This window comes from Cervus elaphus, chromosome 25, assembly GCF_910594005.1.
Source record: "Cervus elaphus chromosome 25, mCerEla1.1, whole genome shotgun sequence".
Taxonomy (NCBI): Eukaryota; Metazoa; Chordata; class Mammalia; order Artiodactyla; family Cervidae; genus Cervus; species Cervus elaphus.
Genome location: NC_057839.1, coordinates 11,222,132 through 11,247,231, shown reverse-complemented (window position 1 = coordinate 11,247,231; position 25,100 = coordinate 11,222,132). Strand labels below are relative to the sequence as shown.

At 40.6% G+C, this 25,100-nt stretch overlaps 1 protein-coding gene across 7 annotated transcripts in view; it reads left to right on the top strand.

Moving 5' to 3' along the window:
* ARHGEF28 (Rho guanine nucleotide exchange factor 28) overlaps positions 1-25,100 on the top strand; it is a 326,609-nt gene that overhangs the window by 175,604 nt on the left and 125,905 nt on the right. Inside the window, exon 1 of one of the 7 annotated variants that reach the window (XM_043887236.1) lies at positions 24,150-24,569. The exons of the other annotated variants lie outside the window; for them this stretch is intronic. Coding sequence (XP_043743171.1) covers positions 24,485-24,569 — 85 coding nt within the window. The 5' untranslated portion in view covers positions 24,150-24,484. Of the gene's footprint in view, positions 1-24,149; positions 24,570-25,100 lie in introns of those variants that run through there. 7 annotated transcript variants of the gene reach the window in all.

The window sequence follows — 25,100 nt, the reverse complement described above, 5'->3', positions numbered from 1 at the left end:
TAAGAGGAGTACTTTGCTTCCAGAAGAGGGGGAGAGGAAGGAGAAGGGAAAGCAGGCATGTCCACGTGGATGACTGTCGTGGGCCACTGGAGCCCAGAGTCTGGCTGCTGCTCATGCGTGCCGGATGTCTCCTCTCCAGATTGCATCATGCTTCCAGGAATGTTCGCTCTGAAGAATGTTTACCAAGACAAACCGCTGGTGGGGGAGGAGTGTTGGCTGTTAAAAGGATTGAGTAGCAGGATTATTTTAATTTTAGGCTCTAAACATTCACACTCTTCTCAAACTGGTCTCCTTACTGGGTAGGAAGGTGCATGTTACGGAAACTGTGGTAACCTGACCTCATCGAAGTTTTCGTCAGTAACATCATTGTGTCTGAGGAGGGATGTGACGAAGAGTTTGAGGGAGCTGAGCCTGTGCGACTTTAATCTCGGTCATTTACGAGGAGGTCTCTGTGTGGTGGTCTTGTGCGGCTTGTCTCTTGCTTTGTTGTTCATCGAAACTTGGTGGGTTAAAAAAATTACCTTATGCGAAGAACGTAATACATTTTAAAAGAACCTTCTGAACAGACTCATAGACTTAGAGAATGAACTTACGGTTCCTGCGGGGGTGGGAAGGGGGAAGGCTGGGGGGAAGGGGTAGTTAGGGAGCTGGAGATCAACATGAACACACCGCTCTATTTAAACTGGGTAACAAACAAGGACCTAGTGTAGAGCACAAGAGAACTCTGCTCAATGTTCTGTGGCAGCCTGGATGGGAGGGGAGTTTGGGGAAGGATGGGTATGTGTATATGTTTGGCTGAGTCACTCTGCTGTTCACCAGAAACTATGACAACACTGTTAATCATCTATACGTCAATATAAAATAAAAAATTAAAAAAAAATAAAAGAACCTTTGAGACAGAAGAGGGCAGCAAGCAGTGAGCAAGAGTCAGGTGGTAAGCTGCTGTCTGGAACCAGAAACGGCTTTTTCCCCTGGTCGCTTCCAAACTGTTTTACTTTGTATGTAAAGCTGATATTGTGCTTAGCCTCTAAGGAAGGACTGATTGCTGTGGGGTTGAGGTGCATTTCTTTGCTGCCTTGTATTATTCAAAGCAGTGTGACGTGAGTTTAGTGTGATCTCGTCAATGATGTCAGTGCTGTTCCAGTGGAAATTTCTGTGACTATGGACTTGTTCTGTATTTGCACTGTTCTGATCCAGCCAGTGGCCACGTATGTCTGTATAGCATGTGATGTGTGAGCAGTGTGACTGAGGAACTGCCTTGGAACTATAACTCTTGCACTGGACGGGGAAGATCCAGAGTAAGTTTCCTTTGTATTGTTGTTGGTGCATCAGAGCATCGACAGCCACCTCGACATTAGTTTATACGCTGAAGATGACTACTCATGGGAGGAATAATGTCTCCGGTGGGTAGCAGGTGGTAACCCCATCCCAGCCAGTGCCCCTGAGCTGTGTCAGCAGTGAGTCAAGATACTGAGATGACATTTACGGTGAGTGCAGACGTGAGGGCCCCGCTGTCTGTGAATATTGTGCAGGCTTGGCCTTTTGCTCAGAGAGGAGAGTGTGAGTTGAGGCCGGGGTCTGATTGGTGTGCTGCGGTTGTGAAGAGTGGGACTCCTTGGCATATGGCGCCTTCACACTGTGCGCAGGTGGGATGCAGGAGAGGGCAAAGCATTTGGAGCAAAAGAAAGAAGAAGGTAGATGAAATGGGTCCATATGGAAATTAAAAAGAAAGAAAGGGTCCGTTTGGCTTGAGGATACAAGGCTAAATGTGATGAGGAAATCGAAGCTTAACAGTGGGCAGCTGTGAGTGTTGTGCCAAGGAGAAGGGATGTGAACGTCGAGCAGGAAGCGTGGACCTCCTTGGGAAGTACAGTGGGGAGGGTGAACTTCCGCTGCCTTGTTGGAAACCCAGCTACAAACAAAGATGCATTAGACCAGCTCTGGATTGGCAAAGCTGGAAACGGCTTGGTTAGTTGTTTGTTGTAGTTTAAAAGCAAATTTTACTTTTAAAAGGTTGAATCTGAAAAAATAAAAACATGTGCCTGGTAAGAAACTAAGATTTCCGGTTAAAAGTTAAGTTCATGACTGAGTACTGTGAAGCAAGAATGCCAGTGTCTCCGGTGAATTGTGGATCCCCGGGAGGTGAGACTCCTCTCTCAGCAAGTGATATTCCAGTGTGAGTGAGCTTGTATGTGACAGCCCAGATTTGAAACTGATTTTCCTGCAGTCATTTATCAGCTCAGATTGGTCACACAGTTCAGTTCAGTTTGGTCACTCAGTCGCGTCTGACCACTTGTGACCCCATGGACTGCAGCAGGCCAGGCTTCCCTGTCCATCACCAACTCCCAGAGCCTGCTCAAACTCATGTCCATCGAGTTGGTGATGCCATCCAACCATCTCATCCTCTGTCGTGCTCTTCTCCTCCTGCCTTCAATCTGTTTGCTTTGGACTAAAGATAATTTGTTGACGTTTACGAAAGCTGTAGTTATGTGAACATTTGGATGGAAAAAATGAAGGACTGGTAAAACTGACATGTTAAGACAAGAGCTCTGTGAGCATGCTTAACTTTCCCCATGGGGGCAGGTCGTAGGGAGGTGGGGTCACTAGGGGGCGTGGTAATGGAATTGACCCGGTGTCATCTTTCTGCCTGGGGAGTCCTGGTACCTGAAGCTCTGGGTGTGAAGCAACTCCTTATCTGCTGTTTGGCAAGTGGAGAGTGAGCCTGATGCAAATACTTGGGATTTTAAGCACGATATTGTGCTAAATGGGGCTTTCCTGATGGCTCAGACGGTAAAGAATCTGTCAGCAATGTGGGAGATCTAGGTGGTTTGATCCCTGGGTCGGAAAGATCCCCTAGAGAAGAGAATGGCTATCCACTCCAGTATCCTTGACTGGAGAATTCCATGACAGAGGAGCCTGACGGGCTACAGTCCATGGGGTTACAAAGAATCGGACACGACTGAGTGACTAATACACACACATTGTGCTAAATAAGCCTTTCAGAAGAAATAATTTTGTCTTTTGTAATTACAGAGGAATAACTGCTCACAGTAGAAAACTTTGAGGTTTTAGAAAGAATAGAAAACAAGAAAAACATTCCTATTGTTCTGCCACCCCCAAAGCAGCTACTGTAAAATTTTGGTATGTATACTACTAGTATTTCCCCTATGCATCTGTTTTTTTACATAGTTGTGATCATGTAAGCAATAGAATTGTGTGTTCTGCTTTATTCACGTTTGATTATATGACATATAGAAAGCCCCATGTTAGAAGGTAGCTGAAAATAATGCTGTACATTTTTTCTACTAAAAATGTGGATTACTTTTGTAAGAAGAAAGAGACGATGTCATAGATTCTCCCTGTAAGTGTTTGAAAGTGTTAGTTGCTCAGTCGTGTCTGACTCTTTTGCAAACCCATGGACCACGCCCGCCAGGTTCCTCTGTCCATGGAATTCTCCAGGCAGGAGTACTGGAGTGGGTAGCTATTCTCTTCTCCAGGGGAATCTTCCCGACCTAGGGACTGTTGCTGCGTCTTTTGCACTGAAAGCAGATTCTTTACTGTCTGAGCCACCATAAATGTTTATTGGCTAGGAAAAAAAAAAGAAAAACTCAAACTCTCCCTTTTATAATATAGTTGTTGATTTTACAGAGTGGTCCAATTGTCAGTACATGCTAGAGGCTCGAATCCCAGTTATCTGTTAATACCCTGGGTCACTTCTTTGCTGTTACTGTTTGCTGAAAGTGAAGTGAAAGTGTTAGTTGCTCAGTTGTGTCTGACTCTTTGTGACCCCATGGACTGTAGCCCACCAGGCTCCTCTGTCCATGGAATTTTCCAGGCAAGAATACTGGAGTGGGTTGTCATTTCCTTCTCCAGGGGATCTTCCCGACCCAGGGATTGAACCCAGGTCGCCTGTATTGCAAGCAGATTCTTTACTGTCTGAGCCACTGGGAATCTTCTGTGTAATATGAGAAAACCTCTCAGTGGGTATTGGGACTGGCAAGGTGGGCACTGGGAAGAAGCTGAGCCAGAGCTGGGTGTGGAAGGCAGCCTGACTTGATGCCAAAAGAACTTATCCAGATGAGTTGGGAAGAGGGGGCATAAACAGAAACCAACAATAGGAAATGAGGTGTTTCAGGGTGCACAGCCCAGCCAACAGACAGGACAGAGGAAGATGGAGCACCCGCACAAAAAGCTTAGGAAAACATCACCAAAGGGTAACTGGAAGAAAATGATTGGAAGATGCAAAGAATAGTCCCTCTCGAACGAAATGTCAGGGGCTGTACAAACTCTTTATCTGAGACCTGCATCTGTGCATATATCTGGGAGAGTCCAGGCCCATGGATTTAGGTGGTGAGCTGGGTGGAGACAGTGCAGTCAATAGCACTAGTCTGGCAAATTACTAATCAGTAGGACTAATTAGGTTAGTCTTTTCTCCTTATACTAAGTGAAAGTTTGTAAATGGAATTGAGGCTACTAAGCGATAAAAGCTTATAAAGAGCAATTTTAACTTGTGTGGAAACATTTCAAAACTTTATCTTCAGAAACAAGACCTAAAATGTGGACTCTTAAGATCTAGGACTCATGTCACTGGATGCTGACCCTCTCTTGTTGTTCAGTTGCTCAGTTGTGTCCAACTCTTTGTGACCTCAGGGACTGCAGCATGTCAGGTTTCCCTGTCCTTCACTATCTCCCTGAGTTTGCTCAAACTCATGTCAGTTGAGTCAGTGGACTTCAGCATCAGTCCTCCCAGTGAATATCCAGTCCTTTAGGATTGACTGGTTAGATCTCCTTGCTGTCCAAGGGACTCTCAAGAGCCTTCTCCAGCACCACAGTTTGAAAACATGAATTCTTAGTGCTCAGCCTTCTTTATGGTCCAATTCTCACATCCATACATGACTACTGGAAAACCATAGCTTTGCTTTGTTGGCAAAATGATGTCTCTGCTTTTTAATACACAGTCTAGCTTTGTCATAGCTTTTCTTCCAAGGAGCAGCATCTTTTTAATTTCATGGCTGCATTCACAGTGATTTTGGAGCCCAAGAAAATAAAATCTGTCACTGTCTTTTAGCTGTTGTTATTTAGTAACACATGTATCTATGTTGAGATCTCAAAACTGTTGCGTGAAATGTGGAAGAAAAGGAAAAAGAGAGAGGGTAACCTTAGCAAAACCATTAGCCTTCTGAAAAATAGTTTTAAGCCTAATTTCTGACAGGTTTCTATACCCCAGGCTATAAGGATTTTGGGTAGATTCCTTGTTTTCTCCATTTAATTCTTTTCATTTCTTTTTGCATGGGGGGGTGTATCATCTTTCTACCACAAACCAAAGCTTACCAGTGTTTTGGTTTGAAATAAAGGAGCTGGGACTGGAGAAATATCCCGAGATGACCACTGGAATGCAAAGTTATTTGTAAAAATTCGGATTTGAATTTTATTCCTTTTGTTCACTTCAATGAAAATTTCTTCTTGCAGTTGTTGAGGTTTTAAAAATTGGTTTTGGTAGAAGAAATTGCCGACTTATTGGAATTGTGCTGAGTGTTAGAAGCTGAGGTTGGCTCTCTTATCACGAGTGTTCTGCCTTCTCTACTTGTGGTTTCATTGTTTGAATAAAATTCTCCTTGTGGAATGCAAATAAAGCACTTTTCTTTAAATTAGACAATGGGAATATGTATTGACAGACTTTTATCCCATAAGTTAAAAGAGAACTTTGGGATTATCAGGTCAATTAATACTACAGAGTAGGAAGAGTGAAGGAACTAAAGCCTAACTGTAGGTGTAATGTCTTCATGTGATGGTCTTATAATTTAACATAGTTGCATAGTTGCTTTTTTTTTTTTTTTTTTTTTAATAAGTGCAGAGTCTAGGAAACTGTCTGGTCCAATGATAGGTCTAATAATGTTCTGCCTATTTTTTGCTCACAACTATGTGTTTAAAAACATAAAGCAAAATGAAAGTGAGTTAAGATTAGGCGTTGCTAGTTAATCTAAGCACTGTCTTATCTGAACTCTCTCTGCCCACTGGAATTACCTTGGGGCTTTAACAAACAGTCCTGGAGCCTTGGTCCCGCCCACAGAGAGGTCTGACTTAATTGGCCTGAAGTGCAACCTGTGTTTCAGGAGTTCTAAAAGCTCCCCTAGCTGATTCTCAGATACAGCCAAGATTAAGAACCATGACAAAGCTCCTTGAGTGAGCCTTGCTCTGCTGAAATCGCTCCTGACTTACTGGATTTTCTGTATTTTTGAAATTGGAGATGTGTGGTTCTACTTTGATTTCAATTGTTTACAAAAGCAGTTAATGGGAGCCCATTTCTATTAGGTTTGCAGGCTTTGAATGATTATCACCATCAATATCATTGTAGATCTAAGGGAAAGGTAAAAAATAAAAAATACATTGAAAAAGTTACCTAACTGGTTGAACCGAAGTGAAATGATTAAGCCTTTAAAGATCCTTTTTAAACATTAAGAAGGAATCAAGTGGTTGTATCTGCTGTCCTGTTCCTTTATTGGACTTAGGACAGATTGGAATGGAGGGAGTGGTGGGCTGTTCATGATGTCATGAGGGCATTGCAAGGAGGCCTGATGTTTGACAGTGGTACCAACCTAGCTGTTGTTGTTTAGTTGTTAAGTCATGTCCGACTCTTTACGACCCCATGGACTGAAGCCTGCCAGGCTCCTCTATCCATGGGGTTTTCCAGGCAAAAATACTGGAGTGGGTTGCCATTTCCTTCTCCAGGTAATCTTCCTGACCCAGGGATTGAACCCACATCTCCTGTATTGGTAGGCATTGGCAGGTGGATTCTTCACCACTGAGCCACCAGGGAAACCTAGTTGTAGTGTATTCTAAATGGCCTTTTTCTTTCATCTCACAAGCTAACTTAATTTCTGAAATGTAATCAAGGAGAGGAAAAAATGGCAGTTCTTTCTCTGAAACCTAAACTTTTTCATTCTCCAGAATGAGATCCTCAACTCTAAGTAAACCAGCTTAGTGAATAATTCCATAGCTTCTATCCCTAAAGATGCTATTTTGATTAAATCAAACAATTATAAATTTCAAATAAGCATAAAATCTTAAGGGAACTATAACTACCTTATAAAACATGAACCAAATGAAAGATACGAAATATATCCTGGAAGTGGTATTTGTAAATGCTTCATATGGAAAGTTAAATTTCTACTTAGAGATTTTGTCTCCTTTTCTTTGGCTGAGACACTAGAATACCTGTGTGTACAGACACTTTATGAAAGAATTGCCCATACAGAGGAACCCTTGAGTTTTGGGCTTGATGGCAGTGTCAGTGTGTTTACATGAGTGTAGGCTTGCTGAGTGTGTGTGTACATGCTGAGTCGTTTCAGTTGTGTCCAACTCTATGCGACCCTATAGTCTACAGCCCGCCAGACTCCTCTATCCATGGGATTCTCCAGGCGAGAATACTGGAATGGGTTGCCATGCCCTTCTCCAGGGGACCTTCCTGCCCAGGGATTGAACCTCCATCTCCTGCATCAGCAGATGAGTTCTTTACCACTACTGCCGCCAGGGAAGCCCCCAGGCTTGCTGAAGACCCAGTGGTTAATGCCTTGGAAGGGACTTAAGGGCAGTTAGGATTCTAGTTAACTTTCATTGCCAGTGGTACAAACTCTAACAATTTATGGGACAATTTGCTGTAACTCTCAGTGTGCCTAATTTGGAAGACATTTTCATGAAACATGGTCTCTTCAGCATGAGTAAGAAATCCAACTGAACTTATTCTTCCCCATACGAGATCCTGCTGAAGAACATGTGTAGCAGGAAGAAGTGATGCAACCAGCTGTCGAATGGGAGATCCAGTGGAAAATAGTCTGTTGTTCCTTCATGATATTTAAAATAACAAGCAGAAAAACAGAGTAAAGAATGAAATTAAAGGTGTCTAGAATTTTAAGGCAAATTTTGAGTAAGCAAGCTGGGCTTCATCCAGGTTCTTGAGATTTATGTGCCATTAGGTTTCTGCTGATCTCAGTGAGGTGGACTTACCCGCCCCACCAGTGCCCAGTGATGGCTTCTTACTGGGGCTAACTCTTGGGAGCATATTAACCCCCCAAATCACACTGTTTCTGAGAAGTTAACATTACTTTCCGCAGATAATCTTTTCATGTCTAACTGGTTTCCTCAGGGTTGCACGGTAATGTCACGTAAGAACTTAAGTAAAGGGGAATAGAGTTTTATTCTATGTATCTGAGTAAGCAGTGCAGACTTTCTTTTAGTATAAATTCCACAAATATTTAATGAACATAGATTCTGTACTCTTTGCCCCCATTGTTTAAAACATTTTAAAATTTTATTCTGTGGAACAGTTTTAGATTTATAGTAAAGCTGCAAAGGTGGTTCGGAGAGTTCCCATATCCCCACCTCGCTAGATCCTCCTTGCTGTTGTTCAGTCATTCAGTCGTGGCTGACTCTTTGTGACCCCATGGACTGCAGCACGCCAGGCTACCCTGTCCTCCACTGTTTCCCAGAGTTTGCTCAGGTTCGTGTCCATTGAGTCGATGATGCTATCTGACCGTCTCATCCCCTGCTGCCCTCTTCTCCTTTTGCCTGCAGTCCTTCCCAGCATCAAGGTCCAGGTCTTTCCCAATGAAACCCCCCTACTTGCCCTTATTATTTAACATCATATATTATTATCATGGTACATTTTTTAGAATCAATGAGCCAACTTTGATACATAATTACTGACCAAAGTCCATCCTTTATTTAGATCTTCTTAGTTTTTATCTTAGTTTCCATTTTGCTGCCCCAGGATATCATATTACATTTAGTTGTTGTGTTTCCTTAGGTTCCCTTTGGCTGTGAGAGTTTCTCAGACTTGTTTTTGATGATCTTGACAGTTTTGAGGTATACTGGTCAGGTATTCTATAAAATGTCCTTCAATTGGTAATCCCTATCATTTAACTGGGGTCATGGGTTTGGGGAGGAAAACCACCGCGGTAAAGTGCCATTTCCATCACATTGTGTCAGTGGTATAGAATATCAGCACAGACCTATCACTGCTGATGGTGACCTTGATTACCTGGTGGGGCTGGTATTTGCCTGGTTTCTCCACTGTAAAGCTCCTCTTCCCTCCTCCTCTTCCCGTGGTGTGTTCTTTGGAAGGAAGTCACGATGTCCAGGATTGAGTAGTTCTCTGTATGCTTCCCTGTGGGCAGAGTACCACCTATACTATTCACAGTTCTTCTCCACGGGAGATGTGAATCCTTCTGCTTATTTATTCAAGCATTTATGTCAGGATGAATTCATGGATATTTATTGTAAACGTGGGGTGGTGACCTAGTGCTACATTGTTCAGAGTGTTTTAGCTTTGGCAATGGGGGGCTCTTTCAGTTGATGTCTGTATGCTTTCTACATATTTCTGTCATTGTGGGGGTTTTTTTGGTTTGTTTTTATGGTGTTGAACATATCCTTTATGATACTGTAATGGTGGATACATAACACGATATTTGTCAAAGCCCATAGAAATTTATGGCACCCAGAGTAAGCTTCAGTGTATACAAATTTAAAAATTAGGAGCTTGGAGGATCCTGTGATGGAATATAGAATGTAGGAAAGCAGTCTAATTTTATTAAAAATTTTTGGAATGACCTTATTATAGAGGATGGGAGTGGGATGCAGACCTCAGTCACTGTGGGAATGAGTAGTCTGTAAGAACAAAGGCAAAAGGAACTGTACATAAGCTCTCTCTTCTTGGTTATAAAGTTATTTCCCGTAGGGATATAGGTTAACATTTCTGATACTGGAAATAACTAAGTCAGTGGATTATGGAGAGTAGGTGTTGGGTTTTTCACAACTGAAGTGGGAGTTTACAAACAAGCATGGGGAGGAGGCCAGAATGACCCACGTGGTAATGAATTAAGGATGTTGACATCAGTATGTCCTCATGATTAGTTAAAATAAATACACATGGTTCTCTACGGAAATGTTTGTGGGTGTATACCTAGGTTAAGTGTTTGTCTCTCAGTTGTGTCCAACTTCTTGCGACCCCATGGACTGTAGCCCACCAGGTTCCTCTGTCCATGGAATTCTTGAGGCAAGAATACTGGAGTGAGTTGCCATTTCCTACTTCAGGGGAGTTTCCCGACCCAGGGATCAAACCCAGGTCTTCTGCATTCCAGGCGGATTCTTTATTGACTGAGCCTCCAGGGGAGCTCACAGCTGGGTTAGGACACACATGTTTCCTTGCTCTGTCAGTTGAGAGGGCCCAAAAGGATCAATATTCAAGTAGCATATACCAGATGAGCCCACCATATTAAATATTTAAAAACAAACAAACAAACTGGATTAACCATCGCATTTTATGTGAATTTCAGCTTCAAAACTTTATTGATAATGTTTATGTTAAAACTGTTTACATTCTTTGCTCTTTAAATTTATTTACATATGGATGACCATATAAAAGTCTATAGAACAATTGATGTTAAAATTGATTCTAAAAAAAGTTTCTGAACAAGTCTATGTCATGCAAGAAGCTTCTTCAAAAAATTTGGGGAAATTGAAAATTAAAATTGGAACATTATGAGAAAATGAACGTGGTCCACTGGAGAAGGGAATGGCAAACCATTTCAGTATTCTTGCCTTGAGAATCCCATGAACAGTATGCAAAGGCAAAAAGATATGACACTGAAAGATAAACTCTCCAGGTCAAGAGGTGCCCAGTATGCTCCTGGAGAAGAGTGGAGAAATAACTCCAGAAAGAATGACAAGATGGAGCCAAAGTGAAAAGAATGTCAGCTGTGGATGTGACTGGTGATGGAAGTAAAGTCTGATGCTGTAAAGAGCAATATTCTTAGGAACTTGGAATGTTAGGTCCATGAATAAAGTGGTAAATTAGAAGTGGTCAAGCAGCAGAAGGCAAGAGTGAACACTGACATTTTAGGAATCAGTGAACTAAAATGGACTGGAATGGGTAAATTTAATTCAGGTGACCATTATATCTACTACTCTGGGCAAGAATCCCTTAGAAGAACTGGAGTAGCCCTCATAGTCAACAAAAGATTCCAAAATGCAGTACTTGGGTACAATCTCAAAAATGACAGAATGATCTCTGTTTGTTTACAAGGCAAACCATTCAGTATCACAGTTATCCAGGTCTATGCCCCAACCAGAAATGCTGAAGAAGCCAAAGTTGATCAGTTCTATGAAGGCCTACAAGACGTTCTAGAACTAACACCCAAAAAATATGTCCTTTTCATCATGGGGGACTGGAATGCAAAAGTAGGAAGTCAAGAGATACCTGAAGTAACAGGCAAATTTGGTCTCAGAGTACAAAATGAAGCAGGGAAAAGGCTAACAGAGTTTTGCCAAGAGAACACGCTGGTCATGACAAATACCCTCTTCCAACAACACGAGAGAAGACTCTACACATGGACACCACCAGATGGTCAATACCGAAATCAGATGGATTTTATTCTTTGCAGCCAAAGATAGAGAAACAGTATACAATCAGCAAAAACAAGACCAGGAGCTGACTGTGGCTCAGATCATGAACTCCTTATTGCCAAATTCAGACTTAAATTGAAGAAAGTAGGAAAAACTAATAGGCCATTCAGGTATGACCTAAATCAAATCCCTTACGATTATACAATGGAAGTGACAAATAGATTCAAGGGATTAGATCTGATAGACAGAGTCCCTGAAGAACTATGGATGGAGGTTCATAACATTGTATAGGAGGCAGTGATCAAGACCATCCCCAAGAAAAAGAAATGCAAAAAGGCAAAATGGTTGTCTGAGGAGGCCTTCCAAATAGCTGAGAAAAGAGAAGCTAAAGACAAAGGAGAAAAGGAAAAATATAACTATTTGAATGCAGAGTTCCAAGGAATAGCAAGAAGAGATAAGAAAGCCTTCTTCTGTGATCAGTGCAAAGAAATAGAAGAAAACAATGGAATGGGAAAGAGTAGAGATCTCTTAAGAAAATTAGAGATACCAAGGGAACATTTCATGCAAAGATGGGCACAATAAAAGACGGAAATGGTATGGACCTAACAGAAGCAGAAGATATTAAGAAGAGGTGGAAAGAATACACAGAAGAACTATACAAAAAATCTTCATGACCCAGATAATCACAATAGTATGATCACTCACCTAGAATCAGATATCCTGGAATGCGAAGTCAAGCAGGCCTTAGGAAGCATCACTATGAACAAAGCTAGTGGAGGTGATGGAATTCCAGTTGTGCTATTTCAAATCCTAAAAGATGATGCTGTGGAAGTGTTGCACTCAATATACCAGATAATCTGAAAACTCAGTGGTGGCCACAGGACTGGAAAAGGTCATTTTTCTTTTTTACGTTACCATTTCCTTTTATTCTTCCCATTTTCTGAAAAGAAAACAGACTTAGATTAAAATGGAAAAGGTCGTTTTTCATTCCAGCCCCAGAGAGGGAAATGCCAAAGAATGCTTAAGCTGCTACATAGTTGCACTCATCTCATACGCTAGTGAAGTAATGCTCAAAATTCTCCAAGCCAGGCTTCAACAGTACGTGAACCATGAACTTCCAGATGTTCAAGGTGGATTTAGAAAAGGCAGAGGAACCAGAGATCAAATTGCCAACATCCATTAAATCATAGAAAAAGTAAGAGAGTTTCAAAAAAACATCTACTTCTGTTTTATTGTCTGCACCAAAGCCTTTGACTCTGGATCACAGTAATCTGTGGAAAATTCTTCAAGAGATGGGAATACTATACCACCTTACCCGCCTCTTGAGAAATCTGTATGCAGGTCAAGAAGCAACAGTTAGAACCAGACATGAAACAATGGACTGGTTCCAAATTGGAAAAGGAATACATTAAGGTTGTATATTGTCACTGTGTTTATTTAACTTATATGCAGAGTACATCATGTGAAATGTTGGACTGGATGAAGCACAAGGTGGAATCAAGATTGCCAGGAGAAATATCAATAACCTCAGATATGCAGATGACACCACCCTTATGGCAGAAAGCAAAGGAGAACTAAAGAGCCTCTTGATGAAAGTGAAAGAGGAAAGTGAAAAAGTTGGCTTAAAGCTCAACATTCAAAAAACTAAGATCATGGCAGCTGGCCCCATTACTTCATGGCAAATAGATGGGGAAACAATGGAAACAGTGACAGTCTTTATTTTTGGGGCTCCAGAATCACTGCAGATGGTGACTGCAGCCATGAAATTAAGACGCTTGCTCCTTGGAAGAAAAGTTATGACCAACTTAGCTTAATAAAAAGCGGAGGCATTACTTGCCTACAAAGGTTTATCTAGTCAAAGCTATGGTTTTTCCAGTAGTCATGTATGAATGTGAGAGTTGGACTCTAAAGAAAGCTGAGTGCCAAAGAACTGATGCTTTTGAATTGTGGTGTTGGAGAAGACTCTTGAGAGTCCCTTGGACAGCAAGGAGATCCAACCAGTCCATCCTAAAGGAAATCAGTCCTGAATATTCATTGGAAGGACTGATGCTGAAGCTGAAACTATAACACTTTGACCACCTGATGTGAAGAACTGACTCATTAGAAAAGACCTTGATGCTAGGCAAGATTGGAGGCAGGGGGAGAAGGGGACAAGGGAGGATGAGATGTTGGATGGTATTACTGACTCAATGGACATGAGTTTGAACAAGCTCCTGGAGTTGGTGATGGCCAGGGAAGTCTGGCATGTTGCAGTCTATGGGGACTGCAAAGGGTTGGACATGACTGAGTAACTGGACTGATGAGAATAAATTCAGGTGTAATCATAAATGCTGCTTCCCTAACTTGGCTCTTCCTACTATGTAGAATTTTTTTTTTCTCCTTAGGTTGTAACAAGATGTTAATACTTTTCTCCCTGCCCTCCTTCCTCTGTGCAGACTCATGGCCCATATCCTTGCTGCTTCTGCCCCAGGAGGCCCTCACATCTACTATCCACAGCTGCCTTTTTGGGATAAATTAAAAATTCTTCATGATGTATCATTCAGGAATATTTAATGAATTTATCCTAATTTTTTCAAGTTATGCCTGAGAACAAAAGAGGTCACTAAGGATCTCTCTTTTCATAGAGAATCATCTAAGTAGAACCTCCATCTGTTAGCAATACTAAATGCTGGTGGAAGCTTTGACAACATAATTCATTAATATGTTACTTTGGTCAGAAAATCCATTATTTTCCTATCTTAAAGTGTTTTTGAGTATTTTCTTCTCTTATATTACATGTGCATTTATCATAATACAACTAATTTCATTTGTTGGCTTTCTAGGGTGTGTCCATTTTTTCCCCCTTAGATAGTAGGATGATGTAAGGGGGGTATGCAGAACTTGTGATGGGGCATGCAGAGTTTTTGTTCAGATAAATTAAGGTAATTATGGTAGGTAAGAAATTTTTAAAAAGTTCTTATTTTTATTTTTTATTTTTTTAATTTTTTCATTTATTTTTATTAGTTGGAATCTAATTACTTTACAATATTGTAGTGGTTTTTGTCATACATTGACATGAATCAGCCATGGATTTACATGTATTCCCCATCCCGATCCCCCCTCCCACCTCCCTCTCCACCCGATTTCTCTGGGTCTTCCCAGTGCACCAGGCCCGAGCACTTGTCTCATGCATCCAGCCTGGGCTGGTGATCTGTTTCACTATAGATAATATACATGTTTCGATGCTGTTCTCTCTAAACATCCCACCCTCGCCTTCTCCCACAGAGTCCAAAATTCTGTTTTGTACTTCTGTGTCTCTTTTTCTGTTTTTCATATAGGCTTATCATTACCATCTTTCTAAATTCCATATAAATGTGTTAGTATACCGTATTGGTCTTTATCTTTCTGGCTTACTTCACTCTGTATAATGGGCTCCAGTTTCAACCATATCATTAGAACTGATTCAAATGAATTCTTTTTAATGGCTGAGTAGTATTCCATGGTGTATATGTACCACAGCTTCCTTATCCATTTGTCTGCTGATGGGCATCTAGGTTGCTTCCATGTCCTGGCTATTATAAAGAGTGCTGCGATGAACATTGGGGTGCATGTGTCTCTTTCAGATCTGGTTTCCTCAGTGTGTATGCCCAGAAGTGGGATTGCTGGGTCATATGGCAGTTCTAATTCCAGTTTTTTAAGAAATCTCCACACTGTTCTCCATAGTGGCTGTACTAGTTTGCATTCCCATCAACAGTGTAAGAGGGTTCCCTTTTCTCCACACCCTCTCCAGCATTTATTGCTTGTAGACTTTTGGATAGCAGCCATCCTGACTGGCGTGTAATGGTACCTCATTGTGGTTTTGATTTGCATTTCTCTGATAATGAGTGATGCTGAGCATCTTTTCATGTGTTTGTTAGCCATCTGTATGTCTTCTTTGGAGAAATGTCTGTTTAGATCTTTGGCCCATTTTTTGATTGGGTCATTTATTTTTCTGGAATTGAGCTGCAGGAGTTGCTTGTATATTTTTGAGATTAATCCTTTGTCTGTTTCTTCATTTGCTATTATTTTCTCCCAATCTGAGGGCTGTCTTTTCACCTTGCTTATAGTTTCCTTTGTTGTGCAAAAGCTTTTATGTCTCATTAGGTCCTATTTGTTTATTTTTGCTTGTATTTCCAATATTCTGGGAGGTGGGTCATAGAGGATCTTGCTGTGATTTATGTCGGAGAGTGTTTTGCCTATGTTCTTCTTTAGGAGTTTTATAGTTTCTGGTCTTACATTTAGATCTTTAATCCATTTTGAGTTTATTTTTGTGTATGGTGTTAGAAAGTGTTCTAGTTTCATTCTTTTACAAGTGGTTGACCAGTTTTCCCAGCACCACTTGTTAAAGAGGTTGTCCTTTTTTCCATTGTACATTCTTGCCTCCTTTGTCGAAGATAAGGTGTCCATAGGTATGTGGATTTATCTCTGGGCTTTCTATTTTGTTCCATTAATCTATATTTCTGTCTTTGTGCCAGTACCATACTGTCTTGATGACTGTGGCTTTGTAGTAGAGCCTGAAGTCAGGCAGGTTGATTCCTCCAGTTCCATTCTTCTTTCTCAAGATTACTTTAGCTGTTCGAGGTTTTTTTTATTTCCATACAAATTGTGAAATTATTTGTTCTAGTTCTGTGAAAAATACCATTGGTAGCTTGATAGGGATTGCATTGAATCTATAGATTGCTTTGGGTGGTATAGCCATTTTGACAGTATTGATTCTTCCAATCCATGAACATGATATATTTCCCCATCTGTTTGTGTCCTCTTTGATTTCTTTCATCAGTGTTTTATAGTTTTCTATGTATAGGTCTTTTGTTTCTTTAGGTAGATATACTCCTAAGTATTTTATTCTTTTTGTTGCAATGGTAAATGGTATTGTTTCCTTAATTTCTCTTTCTGTTTTTTCATTGTTAGTGTATAGGAATGCAAGGGATTTCTGTGTGTTAATTTTATATCCTGCAACTTTACTATATTCGTTGGTTAGCTCTAGTAATTTTCTGGTAGAGTCTTTAAGGTTTTCTATGTAGAGGATCATGTCATCTGCAAACAGCGAGAGTTTCACTTCTTCTTTTCCTCTCTGGATTCCTGTTACTTCTTTTTCTACTCTGATTGCTGTGGCCAAAACTTCCAAAACTATGTTGAATAGTAGTGGTGAGAGTGGGCACCCTTGTCTTGTTCCTGATTTCAGGGGAAATGCTTTCAATTTTTCACCATTGAGGTTCATGCTTGCTGTGGGTTTGTCATATATAGCTTTTATTATGTTGAGGTATGTTCCTTCTATTCCTGCTTTCTGGAGAGTTTTTTTTTTTTATCATAAATGGATGTTGAATTTTGTCAAAGGCTTTTTCTGCATCTATTGAGATAATCATATGGTTTTTATATTCCAATTTGTTAATGTGGTGTATTACATTGATTGATTTGTGGATATTAAAGAATCCTTGCATTCCTGGGATAAAGCCCACTTGGTCATGATGTATGATCTTTTTAATATGTTGTTGGATTCTGTTTGCTAGAATTTTGTTAAGGATTTTTGCATTATGTTCATCAGTGATATTGGCCTGTAGTTTTCTTTTTTTGTGGCATCTTTGTCTGGTTTTGGAATTAGGGTGATGGTGGCCTCATAGAATGAGTTTGGAAGTTTACCTTCTTCTGCAATTTTCTGGAAGAGTTTGAGTAAGATAGGTGTTAGCTCTTCTCTAAATTTTTGGTAGAATTCAGCTGTGAAGCCATCTGGTCCTGGGCTTTTGTTTCCTGGAAGATTTCTGATTACAGTTTCAATTCCCTTGCTTGTGATGGGTCTGTTAAGATCTTCTATTTCTTTCTGGTTCAGTTTTGGAAAGTTATACTTTCCTAAGAATTTGTCCATTTCTTCCAAGTTGTCCATTTTATTGGCATAGAGCTGCTGGTAGTAGTCTCTTATGATCCTTTGTATTTCAGTGTTGTCTGTTGTGATCTCTCCATTTTCATTTCTAATTTTGTTAATTTGGTTCTTCTCCCTTTGTTTCTTAATGAGTCTTGCTAACAGTTTGTCAATTTTGTTTATTTTTTTCAAAAAACCAGCTTTTAGCTTTGTTGATTTTTGCTATGGTCTCTTTAGTTTCTTTTGCATTTATTTCTGCCCTAATTTTTAAGATTTCTTTCCTTCTACTAACCCTGGGGTTCTTCATTTCTTCCTTCTCTAATTGCTTTAGGTGTAGAGTTAGGTTATTTATTTGACTTTTTTCTTGTTTCTTGAGGTAAGCCTGTAATGCTATGAACCTTCCCCTTGGCACTGCTTTTACAGTGTCCCATAGGTTTTGGGTTGTTGTGTGTTCATTTTCATTTGTTTCTATGCATATTTTGATTTCTTTTTTGATTTCTTCTATGATTTGTTGGTTATTCAGAAGCGTGTTATTTAGCCTCCATATGTTTGAATTTTTAATAATTTTTTTCCTGTAATTGAGATCTAATCTTACTGCACTGTGGTCAGAAAAGATGGCTGGAATGATTTCAAAGTTCTTATTTTTAAAGTAAGTTGGTATTACAAATGGCATCATCCAATTTATGACCGCCATTGTATCATGCTCCTTTGTGTGTGTGTGTGTGTATGTGTGTGTGTGCTCAGTTGTGTCCAATTCTTTCTGACCCCTGGACAGTCATCCCCACCAGGCTTCTTTGTCCATGAAATTTTCCCAAGCAAGAATACTGGAATGGATTGTCATTTCCTTTTCCAGGGGATCTTCCTGACCCAGGGATCAAACTTGCATCTCTACCATGCTCCTACTTCATGTCTGCTTTATGTGAATTTAACTTTCTAGGCTCTATTTTAAAAAATTAAATAGGGAGAGGAGATAGGGAGAAAATAATTTGAACCTCAGGTGGTTTTGGACTCGAGTGAGTTGAACGGCCCTGAGAGGGCGTGACCCTGGGGATATGTGTGCTTCCCACCCTGGCTCACAGTGAGCACATCTTACATGTGGAGTGAGCCGTGCTTTTTGAAAAAGATTTTTTGGATGTGGATTATTTTTAAAGTCTTTTTAACTTTGTTACAGTATTGCTTCTGCTTTATATTTTGGTGTTTTGGCCCCGAGGTATGTGGATCTTATCTCCCCAACTAGGGTTCAAACCTGTACCACCGCCCCCTGCCCCCACATTGGAAGGCAAAGTTCTAACCTCTGGATCAGCAGGGAAGTCCCAAGCTGTGGTTTTAAAAATCCTTGTTTTCTGTAAAACATGGCCTCTCAGTGAAAGCCAGCCATTGCAGCTGGTACCCAAGCAAGGTAACAGTGTTCTCCAGCAAAGAACTGCTTCTGTTGAACTTGGAGTGATGCCGTGGTGCCTTCTAGAGGTTTTGGAGGAAGACTTTGATCATCTCTGAAACTTTCACCTAATGCTGGAACTTGAGACTTGAAATTACCACTTTGTGTGGCTGAAGTTATCCAAGATAGGCTTGTCCTTGCATCTTGGATCCTGTTGCCTCTTGTCTGTATTTTTGTTTTTTTTACTTTTTCCCCTGTGTTTAACTGTGTTAAAAACTGTAGTCTCTGGTGATCAAACAATGGAGCTGAGAAGTGAAACAAATCCTCCTCCTTTTTCTGTTTGGGTATGACGTCCTTGGAAGTTCTTTGTACATTGCCATGTCTCTGTTCAAGCTATTACTCTTGAGGTGAAGGTAAGCATCCTTCAGTGTCTATAATTTAGGAGAGAAATATAATCAAAGAGAAACTTTACTAACATTTGACATGTAAGCTGAAATTTAGCAAAAACTTATGTTCTCTACTGTCATAGTCTCATTTGATCCTCACAACTCTTTGAAGTATAGATGTGATCTCATTTTATAGGAGACAACTGAGGATCAGAAAGTGTGAGTGACTTGGTTAGGGCCACTAAGTAAATAAGTGGCAGAGCCCAGATATACAGATCTTCCTTGATTCTCATGAGGTCATGCCCCAATAAAATCATTGTAAGCTGAAAATATCATCAGTCAAAATGCACTTAATAAATCTAACCTGCTGAATGTCCTAGCTTGGCCTAGCCTGTCTTCATTGTGCTCAGAACGTGTGCATTAGCCTAGAGTTGGGCAGTGTCATCTAACACAAAGCCTATTTTAAAGTGTTGAATATCATGTAATTTATTGAATGTGTGCTAAGTCACTTCAGTCATGTCCAACTCTTTGCAACTCATGGACTGTAGCCATCAGGCTCCTCTGTCGTGGCATTCTTCAGGCAAGAATACTGGAATGGGTTGCCTACAGGGGATCTTCTGGATCCATGATCGAACCTGTGTCTCCTGCATTGCAGGTGGATAGTGAAAAAGCAATGTTTGTACAGGTGCAGAATGGCTATAAGCGTATAGGTTGTTTAACTTCATGATCACGTGGCTGATGGGGGGCTGCACTCACTTGCCACTGCCCAGCATCATGACAGACTATCATAGGGCATATCACTAGTCTGGAAGAAGGTCAAAATTCGAATTTTCAAATCTGGTTTCTACTGAATGCTTCTGCTCCTTTGGTAAACTTGAACCATCATAAGCTGGGGACCATCTGTATTTGTCTGCAAAACCCCATGCTTTTTCTTTTCAGTGTGTGGTTCTTTAAAAATGTGAATATAAAACACAGTTCTTGCCCTCGCGGAATTTTGGTTCCCATTGGAGGATAAGAAAACCATACAAATGCTGTAATTTAAATCAAAATATGAATACTTTTCCAGGGAGGTTCAGTTTTATCAAGATTGAAAAGTAGGTGACAGTATGTGTCCTGGATAATTGTGATTTTATTTTTTAAGTAAAGGATTTTTAATTAAAGGAGACACAGTAAAGCTGATGAAATCATTTACATTCTTATGTTGTCATGGTTGTATGATAACTGGTGAGAAAGTGGCCTTGGGGATATATCGTTGAATTCTGCCAACTGCAATTGTAATCAGCCAGTCAGAGAAAGCAAAGAAATTAAGCTGTTGAATATGAATGAGATGTAAATAACATCTTGAATTAATTTAAATGCAATCACATTGACCCAGTGGTGGGGGGGTGGAACTCAATTACCATAGATAGTAAGGAGGATAAATGACCCATATTTAGGAGAAATTCTTTGGTAGGAAAATGAGCTGGCCTAAAAAAAGGACTGTGTCAACACAATACTCCACTTTTTATGTTAACTATGCACTGCCAGTCAGCACACTTAATTCATTCTTTAAACAAGCTTGATAAATAATAAGGCAAATGAGGTTGGAAAGTCTCTTATTGGGCTTCTCACATGTACCAGTTGGGTAGTACTAGTAGTTTTATTGCTGGAATAATTTTGATATCAACAATCAGTTGATATGGAATTGGTCAACCAGGACTGTACTTTGGGGAAAATTAGATTGAGATGGATCTACCTGACATCTCAGCTCACAGATCTGCATTTTGCAAAGTTCCTTTATGTCTTTGCATTGTCCTGAAGGTCTTCCGACCTGTCTCTGATGGTCAGTAGAGGAGCAGACTGTTCCAGTAGTTTGTTGACCTGGGATTTATCCTGGTTCAGTTCAGTTCAGTTCAATCACTCAGTTGTGTCCGACTCTTTGCGACCCCATGAACCGCAGCACGCCAGGCTTCCCTGTCCATCACCAGCTCCTGGAGTCCACTCAAACTCATGTCCATCGAGTTGGTGATGCCATCCAGCTGTCTCATCCTCTGTCGTCCCCTTCTTTTCCTGCCCCCAATCCCTCCCAGCATCAGGGTCTTTTCCAGTGAGTCAACTCTTCGCATCAGGTGCCCAAAGTATTGGAGTTTCAGCTTCAGCATCACTCCTTCCAATGAACACCCAGGACTGATCTCCTTTAGGATGGACTGGTTGGATCTCCTTGCAGTCCAAGGGACTCTCAAGAGTCTTCTCCAACACCGCAGTTCAAAAGCATCAATTTTTCCGCACTCAGCTTTCTTTATAGTCCGACTCTCACATCCATACACGACTACTGGAAAAACCATAGACTTGACTAGACAGACCTTTGTTGGCAAAGTAATGTCTGTGCTTTTTAATATGCTATCTAGGTTGGTCATAACTTTCCTTCCAAGGAGTAAGCATCTTTTAATTTTATGGCTGCAGTCACCATCTGCAGTGATTTTGGAGCCCCCCAAAATAAAGTCTGACACTGTTTCCACTGTTTCCCCATCTATTTCCCATGAAGTGATGGGACCAGATGCCATGATCTTAGTTTTCTGAATGTTGAGCTTTAAGCCAACTTTTTCACTCTCCTCTTTCACTTTGATCAAGAGGCTTTTTAGTTCCTCTTCACTTTCTGCCTGGTTAAGTGGTTCTAAAACTGTGATAATGAGAAAGATAACAATATCTCCTGACCCAGGACTTTCATTTTCGAATGGTGATTATTTCCATTGGAGGAGGTTTGCTTTCCTGGGTCTCTGGACATCTCTCAGGCAGCCAAGGGTCCTGTGCACACCCCAAGTATTGTCTGGAGCCTTAGAGAACAAAGGGTCTTCTCTACCCAATAATATTGTTCTTTGCAAATTTATTGTTCTTGCCATGATGAATAAAATGCAAATATATGTTTAAACATTTTGCTGGAGTTCACATAGCTTTTTTGGTCAAGATGCACACTTTTAGTCACCCATCAGATACTAAAAATATTGCAGCTCTCATATAAAGATTCTTCATCTACAGGTTAGGACTTAACTGTGTACATCATTTATTCATTTCGCAGCTGCCTATAATGTTCTCAGTTCTAAAACAGAATAAATGGAAACCCATTCACAAAATTTTGTCTATCTTCTTATAGAAAGATGCATGTGTACTAAAACCTTATCTAGTATTAGAGTTGAGAGTACTTTTTCCTTATAAGTGCACCCAGCTGAGTAAGAAAAATATATACTTTTCAATAAAAGGTCACAAAATAGAGAATATATTGTGTGTTTTTACTTAATTGTAATGCTAGCAACTACTTTCTAGTTGTATTTTTATCTACTTGTATGCTATGTTTACAAAGCAAACAATATGAAAACACAGAGGTGACTTATGTAATTCTGATTTGAATTTGAAAGTAAGGGATTTCTCCCCTTTTTTCACATCTAGCTGTACCCCTCACCCAAATCCTACCCAATCAGACAGGATTAACTATTAGAGAGCAGGTTTTGCGTCTTATTTTCTCACACTGCATGGCATGAGAGTGCCAACAGTTTAGGAACTAATTGAAGTAAAGAGATGGATGTTCATTAAGACACATAGTGTCATTTCCAGATCTGCAAAGCTGAAAAGATCCTCATCTTGTTTCCACTTGCCTTTAAAGTTTATTTGGCCGTTAGATGACCTCAAAACAGAGTACACTGAGGAAACCAGATCTGAAAGAGACACGTGCACCCCAATGTTCATCGCAGCACTGTTTATAATAGCCAGGACATGGAAGCAACCTAGATGCCCATCAGCAGATGAATGGATAAGGAAGCTGTGGTACATATACACCATGGAATATTACTCAGCCATTAAAAAGAATTCATTTGAACCAGTCCTAATGAGATGGATGAAGCTGGAGCCCATTATACAGAGTGAAGTAAGCCAGAAAGATAAAGAACATTACAGCATACTAACACATATATATGGAATTTAGAAAGGTGATAACGATAACCCTATATGCAAAACAGAAAAAGAGACACAGAAATACAGAACAGACTTTTGAACTTTGTGGGAGAATGTGAGGGTGGGATATTCCAAAAGAACAGCATGTATACTATCTATGGTGAAACAGATCACCAGCCCAGGTGGGATGCATGAGACAAGTGCTCCGGCCTGGTGCACTGGGAAGACCCAGAGGAATCAGGTGGAGAGGGAGGTGGGAGGGGGAATCGGGATTGGGAATACATGTAAATCCATGGCTGATTCATATCAATGTATGACAAAACCCACTGGAAAAAAAAATAATAATAAAAAAAAATAAATAAATAAAATAGAAAAAAAAAAAAAAAAAACAGAGTACAATCCTTCTATGAAAAGAAATGCTTAAAAGAGACTCCTGGATGAGACTTGGGGTGCACTTTTTTTTTCTGCCTCTGATCTTGGTTGCTGTACTTGATCTTATTTGAGGCCAGTGTATCTGTGTGCCTGCTGGTCGGGATTTAGAGAAGTAAGTTTGAGCAGTGTCACGATTTATGGGGAGGCAGTAACGGGCTTCTACTGAATGCTAATTACCAAAGAGTTGTTCAGGGAGGCTGTGTAAATTAGTCACTAGCTCTATTGAGATGGAATGAGAGTGTGCATCCGAGTCCCAAAGGCACCCAACGCCTTATGACTGACGACCAAACCTGGTGACAATTTGAGGGGAAAAAAATGCCCCAGTTGCGCTAAAGCGTAAAGTAGATGACTCTGCATGAATTTAATGAGATAACTACAATTCTGGGTGAAAGTTAAAGCTTCCAACCCCTTGAGGATTAAAAGGATGGGGAGACTGGATTGTTAAATGAATTATCAGAGCTGTTTTGGCTCTTAGATCTGAAAAGCTGCCAAACCTGCCAATCGTATGAAAGAATAGACCGCTCTGGAAAAATCCCTGCCCTGTGTATGACGGCCTTTATTTGCCTAGGTACCGGAGCTTTCTGGCTGTCCACACACATAAACCTCAACCTTTATCTCACGCTGCACAGGGTGGCCTTTCTGAGAAACCATCCCCTAGCTCCCGACCAAAACAGGCGCCTGCCTTGGGAAGCTTTTCTTGAGTTCCAGGCGGCTTTCTTTCAGTTCGCAGTCACCGTTCTTCTTCGCTTCCATTTCCAGCAAGGAGAAGAGTTAATGATTCATTTGCTCCCAGTGACCTTTTGAATAACTGGACTGTGGTGTACCCGTGCCACTCTGAGGGGCCGCCTTCACCTCCTTGTACTTTCTCAGTTTGGCTTGAATATTTACAGCCTCCTTCTTGGTCTACATGCCTGAACGCCTGAAGGAAGCAAAACATTTATTGCCTCTCCCGCCCCGGTGTTTGCAGCTTTCACCCAGCCCCATCCCTTCCTTTTACATCACACGGGAGACTTGCCTCCTGGCTGGGGACGCCCCAGTTCTTCCCGAGTCTCTGCTGTCGAGTCTGTTTGACTTCATCAAGACAAAAAGATGGATTCTGACTCGGACTCCCCTTTTAACTACTCGTGGCCTTCCTTCCCCAAAATGAAGATTCGACGGAGGGCGTCCAAACAAGGTAGCTCGTGGGATCGTTTGCTTCTCCTGGAGCCAGGGCAGGCATCTTCCTCCTCTTACCTTTCTTTTCCTCATTACTTTGCAGAACTCTTTCTGATGAAGTGCATGTTTGTACATGTCTTTGTAAAACTCTCACAATATAAGTGTTTTACAGTAGACCTCTGAGGTAAACCTGCTCACCCTTCTTGTGTTGCTTTCACTTTAAATTTACCTTTGTGCTGTATTGTGCATGTGCTATTCCCTTAAAAAAAAAAACAACAACAAAGAAACAGGGAGCTTAGTACAAGATAAATGTTTTGGAATTATTTGGTCAGAGTTACTTTGGCGTTACCTTGACAGTAAGGAGTCTTGTTGATTTAAAAGTGTCTGGTCTTTGTGGGATTTGCAGAGAACTATGTGTGCATTCAGTACCCGGTTTCTTCTGTGTTTATGTTTTAATTTTCAAGTGTGTGCTAATTAAAAAAAGTTTTTTTTATTTTCTTAATACCTGAGAAAGTTCTTTCTTTTCTATACTACTTTCTTGATTTTGTAG